The sequence below is a fragment of the Lytechinus variegatus genome, chromosome 8, assembly GCF_018143015.1.
Source record: "Lytechinus variegatus isolate NC3 chromosome 8, Lvar_3.0, whole genome shotgun sequence".
In the NCBI taxonomy this organism is placed as follows: Eukaryota; Metazoa; Echinodermata; class Echinoidea; order Temnopleuroida; family Toxopneustidae; genus Lytechinus; species Lytechinus variegatus.
In genome coordinates, this window is record NC_054747.1 from 6,043,492 (window position 1) to 6,056,708 (window position 13,217).

General features: G+C 35.9%; 1 protein-coding gene across 1 annotated transcript in view; it reads right to left on the reverse strand.

The window, feature by feature from the left end:
- Window positions 1-863: 863 nt before the first annotated feature.
- Window positions 864-13,217, reverse strand: part of LOC121420603 (sushi domain-containing protein 2-like) — a 28,857-nt gene continuing 16,503 nt past the window's right edge. Inside the window, exons 12-21 of the mRNA XM_041615265.1 lie at window positions 11,031-11,183; window positions 10,292-10,462; window positions 9,490-9,638; window positions 8,070-8,196; window positions 7,240-7,479; window positions 6,783-6,989; window positions 5,666-5,830; window positions 5,261-5,374; window positions 4,458-4,474; window positions 864-932 (exon numbers count right to left, since the gene is read on the reverse strand). Coding sequence (XP_041471199.1) covers window positions 864-932; window positions 4,458-4,474; window positions 5,261-5,374; window positions 5,666-5,830; window positions 6,783-6,989; window positions 7,240-7,479; window positions 8,070-8,196; window positions 9,490-9,638; window positions 10,292-10,462; window positions 11,031-11,183 — 1,412 coding nt within the window. The remainder of the gene's footprint in view (window positions 933-4,457; window positions 4,475-5,260; window positions 5,375-5,665; window positions 5,831-6,782; window positions 6,990-7,239; window positions 7,480-8,069; window positions 8,197-9,489; window positions 9,639-10,291; window positions 10,463-11,030; window positions 11,184-13,217) is intronic.

Below are 13,217 nucleotides of genomic sequence, written 5' to 3' on the forward strand. Positions count from 1 at the left end.
GTGCAAAATCATCAATTCCAAAACAGACTGTCAGTCTTCCAAAAAGAATGACATGTTCAGTGGTATCAAAACCGGTTGTCAAGTTAAAAAGAACTTAGCCAACTGTTTTCCTCATAGAAACAGATATCCTGGCTCTACAATCGAAGAAAATTCTAGACCTAGACTTTGATGGTGAAATATCAGTCTCGCATGCCTATCAGAGCTTTTTAAGCTATTGGATGCTGTTGAGTTTAATAGCGATCAATTAAAGTGGATTAATAATAACCTACAGGAACGCAAACATGTCAGGTACCCACCATCCTCTGAAAGATATCTTCGTTATCAATTAGAAATATATCTTATGAAGATATGAAGATGTGTGAATATTAGAAGTTTGATAAATGGCCAAAGGGACATTACATTATTCACTGCGGTATTAAAAAGGTGCACTCCGAGCATTTTAACACCTGAAACAAGATCTGGTCAGTCAGCAGATTCTCTCTCAAGACAAAAGTTTATGCTTCTCTATGGATCTGTGACATGAGAAAGATATCTTCGTTATCAATTAGAAATATAGCCTAGCTTAGCCGGGTAATAATAACAGCAGGGCCCGCTGGGAGAACAGTTATCGGAACTGAAGTGGCTACCCTGGGTAAATATACCTCTATTATTATTATTATTATTATGAGAATCGGACATATCTCAAGAACACAAACACGATGACTTCGATACGAACTACCTCCGCATAATACTTGTACTAAATTAGTTTGATTTCAACAATTAGAGATGAATATTTAAAATATGAGGCTGCCCTATCAATGAAATATGGAACACCAAATCGAGCTGACATTGATCATTCAACACCACGAAGGTAAAGGTGTATATCAAGCTGGGGGAAGCTGGATGCCTCTAAGTTGGATGAAGCGACAAACCGTGATAGGACAGGTGCAGTACTGCATTGGAAAAGATATATTATGGAGATGCACAAGTAATATGTTAATGAAGTCCAATGATAAAAATTTGTTATTGAAAGGATATGCAGTGACTTATTCGTTGTGGAACTTTAGGAAATCACAGTCTGGCTTTTAAAACATGGAAAACTGTCTAATTGATAGGTAAAATTAGATGGTTTATATGCGGGTTAAGGTCTGAGAATTTTTTTTTCAAAATTGGGATTATTTGACAAGCATAATGGAGAAACACACAGGACATCTCATTTCAGCAGACTGTTTTCACTTCATTTTGGTAAAAGAAAAACTACACTAAATATATATACATGAATGTGTGATCAGATTCTGTTATATATGGGAACATAACTACTCCAAAGGATATTAAATGCAACTGATTGACTATTAGGAGTTGAGAATTACAGTACTGTCATAATTCAAATTTAATAATTCATCATTTAAAATTGTAAATATAAATAAATTGATTGATGTCATAATTCAAGATACCATTTTATAATAAAAATTTAAGCAATTAATAGTGACACTCGCTTTAATACTGATTGGTTCCTGAAATTCGTTGGATCTCCACCAGTGTGCTTTCAAACGGGAAGGCACTCCCTGCACGAATTTTTTCCTTTGAAGATGTGGGTGGATCTGTTTATGCCCATGGATATATACGAATAAAAAATGTAAAAAAGTGATTACATAATTAAATCATTGAAGCTGATTATTTTCTTCCAGTGATAATCAATATCTTGACAGATCCCATAACAAACATGTACAAAAAGGGGACAAAATACAAAGAATTACATGAGAATTGAAAAAACAATAAAATACATTCTTGTTCACTGTGAGATTATATTCTAAGGGTCGTACAATTATTTGTAATGATGCAAATGCTATTTATGCCAAAAATATAAACATTTGAGCTGAAATTATCAAATTATAGCATAATGATCCAAAATATGCATAAATTTGCATAATTAATTAGCCACAAGCAAAAATAACAAATTTTCCAAAAAGGTATATACACGTATGTATGCAGGATTTTGCAGTATTTATATCTGTGAAAGCAAATATAATTAGAGAACATTGTCGAAATAGTATTCTGAATTGTCAATTTGGCAGCCATTTTGTTTATGCAAATTAGGTGGTCAAAACATGAGAAATCAGCTTGAGAATCGATCTTATCAGATTCAGCATATTTGAATTGTGTGAAATAGTCCGGTTCCAAACTTTTACCCAAAAATTCTTCTTAAAGTTTATAATAGGCCTCTTTTTCCAGAATGGCTCTATTCTATGCATAAATTTGCATAATTAATTTGCCGCAAACCAAAATAGCCAATTTTCCCAAATGGTGACATGTTATGTATGCAAGATTTTGCAGTATCCATGTCTGTGAAAGCGAATATAATTAGAGAACATTGTAAAAATAATATTCTGAATGGCCAAATTGGTAGCCATTTTGTATATGCAAATTAGGTGGTCAAAACCTGAGAAATCACCTTGGGAACCGATCTTATCAGATTTAGCATATATGAATTGTGTTAAAAAGTCCGGTTCCCAACTTTTACCCCAAAATGCTTCTGAAACTTTATATAGGCCTTTTTTTCCAGAATGTTTCTAGTCTATAAAAGGGAATTTAAGAGCAATCTCTATTCAAAGTTAAATCTTTGTAAAACACCTCCTGTGCTACGGCTATGAGTGATAACTTCGCATATATCGCCGACTAAATGAACGTAACTACAGAACTTACCCATAATTTAAATTCTCTGACACACCTGTTTGGGAATGTAAAATAAAAACTTCATTAAAACGAAGAAATGACGAATCACCGTGACATATAACTGCGTGAAATACACGTTGCATTCTGCTACGATATTTTTTCTGTTTGTAGGCCAATTCTAATAATAACTTTGATGTCTATTGCAATTATGGTCTGTTTAATGTGTGCACATGTAATTATCATGTTTGGTATAATATTGGTTTCAAACACAAAAGTATATCTCGTATGAACAACATGATCAGATTTAAATCGAATTTTCACCTAACTTAAAAGAGTGTTTGTTATTTTTAAAGCGAGACATCTCTTAAGTAAGCCAAAGTTAAATAAGAGATGAAAGCCTTAAAACAGGCCTCATAGGCCCAGACAGTTGAAAGGAAATAAGGTTAAACATCTCACCTGCACTCTGTGATTTTTGGTATTTTTTCATCTTATAACTGTTACGAAGCATAAAACATAGAGTTAATAAGATGAGGAGACCAAGAACACCAAACCCTGCAATTACACCGATAATCCATGCTTCCAAACCTTGAAATCAGAAAAAATTACAATTAAAACATCTATCAAGATTAATTCGTGTTTTACTAAATAGGCCTATGTAATTTATTTTTCTATTATTGGTTTTTAATGTAGATTAAGTTATAGCTCACATCTCAGTCGGTAAAGCGACGGTTTCACAATCACGTGACCAATATTCGATTCCACCTTGGTGTACTAATAACTTTTAAATTAGGCATTCATATTCATTACCAATGGCGTACATATAGGTGAGGGGGCATGGACAATAAAAATATTCAAGACCAAGAAAATAGGGGGAGACAATGGGTGCGAAAACAGTGACATTATTACTTTTTGAATATTTTGTCAAAATCTGGAGCGTTGTGGCCCAGTCGATTAGTCTTCGGACTTTGAAACAGAGTGTCGTGGGTTCGAATCCCAGCCATGGCGTAATTTTCTTCAGCAAGGAACTAATCCACAGTGTGCTGCACTCAACCCAGGTGAGGTAAATGGGTACAGGTAGGAAGTAATTCCTTGAAAAACTGTGTGCACTATGAACGCCTAGCTTAGCCGGGTAATATAGGAGCGCCTTGAGCACCTAACAAGGTGGATAAGTGCGCAATATAAACACCCTATATTATTATTATTATAAAAATTAGATTAATATATTTAAATGATAAGCCTTTGCTCGTTCAGTTCGCTCACTCTCAACTTTTTAAAATTTTACCAGATACGCCATGTCTGACCTCCCCTAAAATTTTAGATTTTAGCCTTTGGTCCTCTTTTTGCTTCTTACAATCAGGTTAAAAATCACCGCCAAAATTAATAAAAGCGATAGATATGATAAAGAAAGAGGGACGATGTAGTAAAAGATATGAAGCAAGATAGATTGAAAAACAGATCAACAAGGAAGGAAATAAAACCAAACGGGGAAACTCGAGTAAACCAGGTTAATATTGACTGAAAGCAATGCACAGTATTTTGGAAGGAAACATTTGAACCCGAGCAAAATTAAATTAGATTCTCATGGTAATGGGTCATAATCTGTACTAGGTCATAAAATGAGTGACCAAAGTAAGGTAGTCCCAATAAAGGAAACTTAAGGCTTCAAACTAGCAATCTTTTCCTCAATACGTTCAAATCTTTATAAGATCGCTCAAGAGTTTTATTCTAAAGAGCCGAAGATTTATTCCTAGAGATCTTGCAAATATTGGGTTTTTTTTGCATTTTAATGACATTGTACATTTTACCTTGCTCTTCTTCTTCTCTGCATGTACATAACAGAAACGGAAAGGTGTTATAGGATCACAATTTTGGGGTGAATGCAGTGAGGCTTAGTGAGAAGCATTTAACGAACAAAGTTTGAGACCAATAGTGCAAGAAAAATGTCAAAAAATAGTCGTAGATTTAAGCCTTGGCAATGATTGTAATTTTGACAACGATTACTGAATTGCTTCTAGTAATAGAAACTAAAGGCTGACTTGTCAAAGATCTATTCATCGATAATTTGTAAGTAAAATAAATTGTAAATACCTACGTTGGCCCAAATCAATTGGTTAGTAATGACAATGTTTGCTAAGAAATTCAAGTGCATTTTGCTGATACGTGATTTGTTTTGGTTGAGTCTTGCCTCATAAACACTGCAATGGGGACGTTTTCATGTACCTAGCACTCTAGCAGGCTAAACTTTTAATACGGCATTGAGCATGCTCAGTACTGCTTAATTACACTGAGCAAGCTCAGTGAAGTGCTGTAATCGAGCGCTAACTTCAGTCATCGATTTGTCGTAGATTTAGCCCACCGTGCTAAAAATTAGCCGGGGGTGCTAAATATAGCCCACGCTTTGTGAAATGCTCGGTGGGCTAACTTAGCACGGGCTAAGTTAGCCACAACACCGTTCGAGAATCGGGCCAATGTGTTCACGCCCAACACTGTGGGATATGTTTTGATCTATTGTTTCCAGGTTTACTATGCTCGAATGACCCTGTATTACAATCATACTACATTCATATGATATAATTAGACATAAAAGTTGTTTGTTATGTAAAATTACCAGTGGGTTCATTTGAAGAGTATGATGTCATCTCAGAGTGGGTCGTTGAACTTTTAGATTCATATGTACTCACTGTCATGAATGTTGTCTCTGCATTCGGAGTCGTGTGCTCTTCTGATTTGCAAACGAAAAACGGAGAAAAATACGAAAGTTTTCATAAATACTTTTGATTTTATGTATTTCATAAGTACTTTGACTTTCTAATGCCATCTTGAAAATATAGAATCGTTGTAAATGATTTTTAATATTTGTAGATTTTTCTTTCATGATTTTCCACTTCACAACCTCCATAACGTTCCTACCATCTCATGAAAGAAAACAAGCACCACTCACCATCAACATCATCGTATCAATATCAACGCCAGCATGATAAGAAGTCTCAAAATGAATCTAAAAAATGTTTACCATCTGAAAGACACTGTGGAGGAAGATTATTCCAACTTCCCAAGTTGCAGGTAATGTTTTCACTAGGAGAATAACCCTCATTACAAGAAACCGAAACATTCGTCCCTGTTTGATCGACAACTAGATATCCATTGTCTGGTGGTTGTAAGGAACCACAAACTGACGCTATAGAATGACAAAGGAAATATTATTTGTTAATTTTGCTTGGGTTCATATTCAACATTAGAGTTAAATATTAATAAAAGAACTTGGTCTAAATAAAGTCGTGGTTTAACTTTTGTCAGCCAATTGAGACATAAATCTCTAACAATATAGATTAATCTGTAATCATTCACTAATGTCTGGGATTGATAACTGAATTACATTTCTTCACCATTATAGCAAGATGAAAGAGAAGAGCGAGAGCACAAAATATTACAATGTTAACCAATTGACACTACCGACTTCATGTACTTTTAGCATAGATTTAAACCATGGCCTAACGTACGTAAACTGAGCTTCAGAATATTAAGCTTGTTTAATTAGGTATTGAACATTGCCTGCTTTCATATAATGCCATGGTAGAATGAGGTTGCAAAAATGCAATAAATCCCCGAGTAGGCCTAATTACACAACAGTTTAACAGTTGTTTTACAGATTCTTACTTGATATGCCATAACATAGTTTAGAGTCCTTTAGCCGCTGAAATTGATTTCGGGTTTTAAGAACTGCCGTGATGCATTTTAGATTTTATTTTTAATACACAAACTGGGATTACGATTTTAAGAACTGTCATAATTGTTTTAGAATTTCTCTAACTGTCTGAACAGATGAAAACCATGAAGAACATAATTTCAATATCAAGTTTCTTGAAATGCCATAATGTACATTAGAATTCTGGGAACCCTGCAACTCTGGTAACCATTTTCGTGTTTTTGAATATCCCGCAATATTTCGAAATTCTGGAAGTACTGAATGATTTTCAGGATCGGGCTATACCCATGTTAAAAAAAACACAAGAAATACATGAAGATTCCATAACGTAAGTGTTCAATTGGATGTCGAAGAAGCGATAGATTTTTTATGTTGAGAAAAACGAACCTCAGGCTGCTGAGAAACTAGCTAAATTATACTTTACCAATGCATTCGCTTGGCGTCTCTGATCCTGTCCATTCCAAGGTTCCATTATTTGAGCTATAATCGCATGTTCTAACTGCAGAACCAGACAAGACCCATCCTTCCTTGCAACTGAACGTCACAGTAGCATCCTTGAAGTACTGATTCGAATCTGATGCGTAAGTCTTGTTTCCGTTTTTCGGTGTGTTCTGATACGGACATGAGTCAACTGTGAAGGATAAGGAAAATAAATCAAATTCAAGTTGCGTTTGATTACAACTATTTCTGCAACGAAACCATGGTGCAATCTCAAAATGAGATAATCAATATTCTGATGCCCTACAATGTGATCAAATGCTCCACTCACATCGATCCATTTGAGATCCACAGGGGATAATTTAACCATGGACCCTAGTAGGTATGGATCCTATACGGCCCATAGGGTCCATGATTTAACAAAGTGCGTTGCCTTTACTAACCTTTTCGAATAATTTCAGATGTATTCTCGAAGGCTTTGAAAGCCTCCAGGGTGGCCATTGCAAGATTGTGATCATAACCCGATACTTCGTAATCAAACAGACACTGTATGACACCCTCACATGCTGAGTAGGGTGTCGGAAGGGTCACGTCCATTAGGGGTACAAACGTAGAGTCATGGTAGTCAGAATGATCTCTTCCGGCCGTGTAGCGGAGAAGATTGTTATCTGCTTCGATTTCCCCTGGAAAGTAAAGCAGATATTCTTGATAATTTCTTGGATCTGACCCTCATTATTTAATAATTAATGTGTGGTTCAAGCGTCCACGTGTCCTGATGGTTTAATCGCCCTGCTAGAAAAAAACCCAGTGTTCGACATTGCGTCCCAAAACTCGTTTTGTGGAACACAATGTGAAATTATCTTTAAGTTGACAGTGTGAATCGAATTATCACATAGTCAATAACTATGTGGACCCAGTGTGAACACTCACACTTCGTGAAAGGGTTTCACAGTGTCACGATGAAAACACGGTGAGACACTACATTCTTCCTAGCATTGTCAAGCCATGGTTCCAATCCTGGATAATTTTTTCTTGGAAGCCACTAATCTAAAAACTCTTTTCCCCACACTGTAAATGTAAGTTTTGTAATATTTTGAATACTTCAGCGAAATGATACTTTTACAATAACCATTGTAACTCCTGTTTGTCTTATTCTAATTGGGTAGTTCACATGTAATCTGTGGGGGTGGGGTTGGTTAACAATTGCTATTAAAAATAATAGCACGAGCTATATTATAGGTATTCAAAAGTTTTATAGCAGCAATTATCTTACATGTTTGTCCAAACTGGAAGATCTCCTCTTCAGTAGGATTATCAAGAAAGCCATTACTGTCTCGACGCTGCAGATCGTTGCTAGGGTTACCATCCATGTTGCCTAGCAACCCGAACAGTTGATCGCTCTATAAATCAAAGAAAAGGAACACTGATGCACTGTGTCTGGAAGAAAAAGAACGCTGGCAATATGTTATAAAGTTCATGATTAATCGCTAAATCCCCATTATGAATTGATTTTATTAGTGTCCTTATTGTCAAGAAGTCATGTTTTAAGGGTTTTTTTCCCCACAGAGACAAAGTATTTCAGTGATCTTGGAGCCCTTGACAATTCAAGGGATTCCATTCTGTTGAATGGAGCCTTATTGGTTTACACCAAAATATATGCACATGTACTGTATACAGTGCGTATCGAAAAAAAGTTTACACTTAGAAAAAATCCTGTAAAATTATATATTTGTAATATCCTAAAGATTTTTCCACATTTTAACATCGGTACAGATCCATTTCAGCAAATGACGATATAACTGTCGAAAAATATTTCCGCTTGAGTGAGCACCACTTACTTTTGAAAAGTTAGTGAAAAATGATTTGCGCAGAACTTGAAAATAGTTATGCGAATAAAAGTAGACCATAATCATGAAGAACATGTGGAATTTAGCTGGTAAATTGATTTGATGATATTTTTTTTACCCTTTTTAACTTGTTTCCTTGCCCAATACACTTCGAAGAGTGCATTGCGCCCCATCCCACTCCCCCACACACCGAGGCCATCTTGACGATATTTGCTTTACACTGAGCTGTGATTTACATGAAATGCCTAAAGCTTCATTTTCATTTCATTAATCATTGTCAAGCTTGGGAAAAGTGTGGAGGAAACAAGTATCAAATTAAAAATGAAATGTAAACCCACTTTAATGACACCAACTTCGTAAAAAATGCTGGAGATGTCTGATATAAACTTTTGTTGACATTCAATTATGTCCTCAGATCCAGCTGGCACACAAACGAGTAAAGGTTGTGCTTACTAAGTGTTGAAATTTCAATTTGGGTGGCAAAATTGTTACAAAATGCTGGAATGTATCCGTTTTATTTCAATCGACTAAAAGTGCAAGGGAAATGTATGAGAAATGTTTCGCAGGGTAAGTTTGATTTCGCCCTTTCCCCTTGACACAGCGTGAAAACAAGCATTTCTGCGCAAACAGATTTCTGCGAGCTTTACAAAAATGGACAGTGCTCACTCAAGTGTAACATTCTGTCAAAACTTTTACTTTCATTAGATAGGTGAGACCCAAACCCAAGATTATATGTGAAAAAATTACCCACATGTTGTATATTTTTTAATTCCCAGGGCTTTTTCAAAGTGAAAACCCTTTTTTGATACGCACTGTATAGGCCTATTATGTATAAATTGTGAATACCTCCAGTGTTGTAGGCAGGATTGGTTGCACAGCAAGCATTTCTTTGAAGCTGTATGTTACTCGGACGGAAATGCCGGTTGCTTCAAACGTGACCACCAATTCGTAGATTTCATCCTCGCGTTCCAATCTTGTGACCTCCACAGCACAACCTGAATAAAATGCAGACAAAAGGAATACAATTATTGTTTGCATAGGGGGATAATCACTTGTAGGTCTATCTTCAAAAGAAAAATGAGATATCTCGGTTAGGTAAATGTTATTTAGACGACAAAAAAGTCTCAAATGGCACCGTATTAGGCCTATTCAAAATTTGCAACTATGAATTATGCGTACGTGGCAAGCATTTTGCTAAAGTCAGTCACACTAAAGCAACCAGTACCAAACCGATGGATAGAGTTATTGGAATTGAAATTATTTAGACTTGGTTGGTATGGAATTGGTTTCGCTGATGTGACTAAAGCCTGACAATGAGCGAATAAAATCAACTGAGCTATTCAGTCTTCCGTGTACATGTAGGAACGACTGATACTTATGAGAACATCTAAATATACCTCATAATATCGAAGTTTATCGTTGATAATTGCACTAATTTAAGCTTTACTTTGCATAGCGTTTATCGTTTACATTTGGGGAGGTATTAAAGCAACAAATATACATGTATATTTGAGCACAACGATGCTATCTACCTTTTTTAAGCACCTTAAGGTTTGCTAATTTTCCCAGTGAAATATACAAATGGTATTCGTTGTTATTTTTTAGTTTTAATGGTGTACCGCAGGGTTCCAATCTGCCACCTACTCACCTTGAAGAACGCGAAGTGTCTGCTGGGAGAAATAAACCAAACGCCATACACCATTCGCACCTTTCCTGTAGATTTGTAATCCACTGTTCACTCCTGCCTCAATAAAGATGGTGTCGGAATTCAAATCTTTCATTGCTATCGCTGACAACTGTGTTACATTAAACCTTTCACCTGGGGAACCAAAAATAAATTGAGACACTTCGTTGTGCAAATTAAGACAAAGTTCTCTTCTGTTCAATCAATTTCATTCAAAACCAGCTCGAACGTATCTTCCGGAGTCGAACATACTTAACATTTCATGAAGAGTTTTTCAGTGATTTTTTCACCGACGGATTTGGTCCCGGCCGCAAATAGATGGAATAATTTTAGTAACTAATCAAAATCAGTGAAAATAACTTACTATTTGTGTCATGAAATGCTTCACATACTTTAGTGGGAAGCCTATGCTGTGATCAATTTCCTCACAAGTCAGTGGTTAGATCTCTATCCCTTTGTTTATGGATCTGGGTTCATGTCAAACTTGGATAGATTCATAAACATGTATTTGTAATGGAGATATTTTGGGTACACTAAAGGCCGAGATATGTGGAGCACTGGAAAACATGTTTATAATAGAATCATGGTAAATTCTTATAGGTCTCAAGATTTCCTGTTTTTCAAACCAAGCTGTAAAGGTGTCTTGTTCAATTTTTTGTACTCCTTTACAGCAACACTGAACAACAATTGTTTTTAACTTTACCATTGTATGTTTGTATCATCCTCCCCTGTAGCTCAAAGAAGTAATATCCTGTCTTCTCTCTCGCATATCGAAGTAAGGTATACTCTCCTAGTCCGTTAAATGTGAAGTTATATCGGTCCATCGTGATGAAATGAGGATCGCCAAAAGAAATAGCTGAAATGATAAAATAATGATAATCATACTAACTTGTATCGCTTAAAACTGATATAAACTTATCTTTGAGCGCTCTAAAATAATGCGCATAAATACCATAGCATAAGAACAGCAGCTGTTGGGCGAAATGCGGTCAATGATAGAATGCTTGTCAGGTACACATTTTCCCCACCTGAAACCTTGGTAGAGTGCAGCGCAGTGTGCATCAATTCCTTGCTGAAGGAAACGACACCGTGGGATAGAATAGAAAATGACGTGAATTCGACAACAATACTAGTATTCTCTTGTGAAATCTATCTTTATGGCTACTGTCCTCTGATTCAATAATTTGTCTTGTTTTTAGTGGCAAGTTTGTGTCCTTGAGCAATCAAATTTGATAGCCAAAGTTCTCTAGTACAATCGATAAATGGTCATCATTCTCTATTGAACTATGCATGTGGGCACTGCATTTATTTATTGGAAAATTGATGTAAAAACAGAAATTGTATGCCTATTGACTGTAGCGATGGGTTTATGAGAACTTAATGTTTTGGGGTTTTTTTGAAAGCTTAAGATTAAAATAAGTGTCTGTGCACTTTAATGCGTTAGTTCGAAAGCATTATAACTACTGAAGATGTCTTTGTAAATCCGAAGGGTTGGGTCTAATTGAGAGACAATGATAAGTAACTGTGAAAGGGTCTCGAACCACAAGTTTAGCCTGATTTCTCGATTGATAAAATATCCAGTATGATCTTACGATCCATAATTGACCTTTGACCTTTTCATCCTCAAGAACACACTTTGGTATCACCAAAAATCATTTGTACCCCGAGTATAAACACAATTAATGCAGATAAAAAGAAATGAGAGCAAGTTGAACAAATACTTTAGATACGGATGGACACAACGTCATATAATTTTACCCTTTGACCCCTAGATGATCTTTGACCCCATCATCCTCATGAAAACATATGTAGTATTACCCAAGGATCATTTGTACCAAGTGTAAACACATTTGGTGCAGAACTCCAAAATAAGAGCAGTTTTAATAAACACTTGACCTTTTGAGCCCTTGATGATCTTGAATCATTGATGATCTTGAATAAAAACACACATGTGGTATTACCAAAAGATCATTTGTATCAAATGTTAGCATATATGCTATGTAAATAAAGGAATAAGAGCACGTTGAATAAAAACTTTTAAAACTTGAACTTTTAAAAGAACATGACCTCATATCATCTGACCTTTGACCCATTCATTTTCATGCGGTCACATATGATATTACCCAAGTATCATATGTGCCAAGAATAATCTTCATTGATGCAGAAATAAAGAAATGAGACCAACTTGAACAAAAACTTTACCTTTGACACCCCCCCCCCTTCCTCAATAACACACGTGTGGTATTGCCCAAAGATCATTTTAACTAAAGAAATGAGAGCAAGCTGACCAAAAGGGATGAATATGACCTCATATCATTTGAGCTTTGAACCTGAAATGACCTTTGACCCCATTGTTCTCAAGGTGTCACATGTGTTATTACCCAAGGATCATATATATACCAAGTGTTACTTCATTGATGTAGAAATAAAGAAATGGGAGGAAGTTGAACTTTAACATTCTTTAACAGACCAAAGGACTAACAGGAAAAGTGATTAGTATGTCTCTGTCGAACTTCGTTCAGGAGAGACAAAAAACAATAATGGATAGCCGGATCAGCATCATCAAAATATTCTTCAGTGCGATCATTTCCAAAGGACATCTTTCCCTCTTACAATCCCTCTCGATGACCGTTTTTTACTTGTGAAATATCGGTCTCTTGTGGACATCTTCAAAACCAGTGCCTTGAGCGTTCATTGCCTATTGTCAAGTTTCACGGGAGCATTCACTCTCAGTTGAAATCGTTATGTAGATTCAGTCGCAGTCGCCATCATTCCGTTTTGCTGTCACTCTCAAAATTAATATATTCGACGATAACTACCTGAATGTCAATTATTATGATGTGTGAAAGTGATTGCTGGTCGCAATGGCCTCTTGCTAGCTGTGATGATC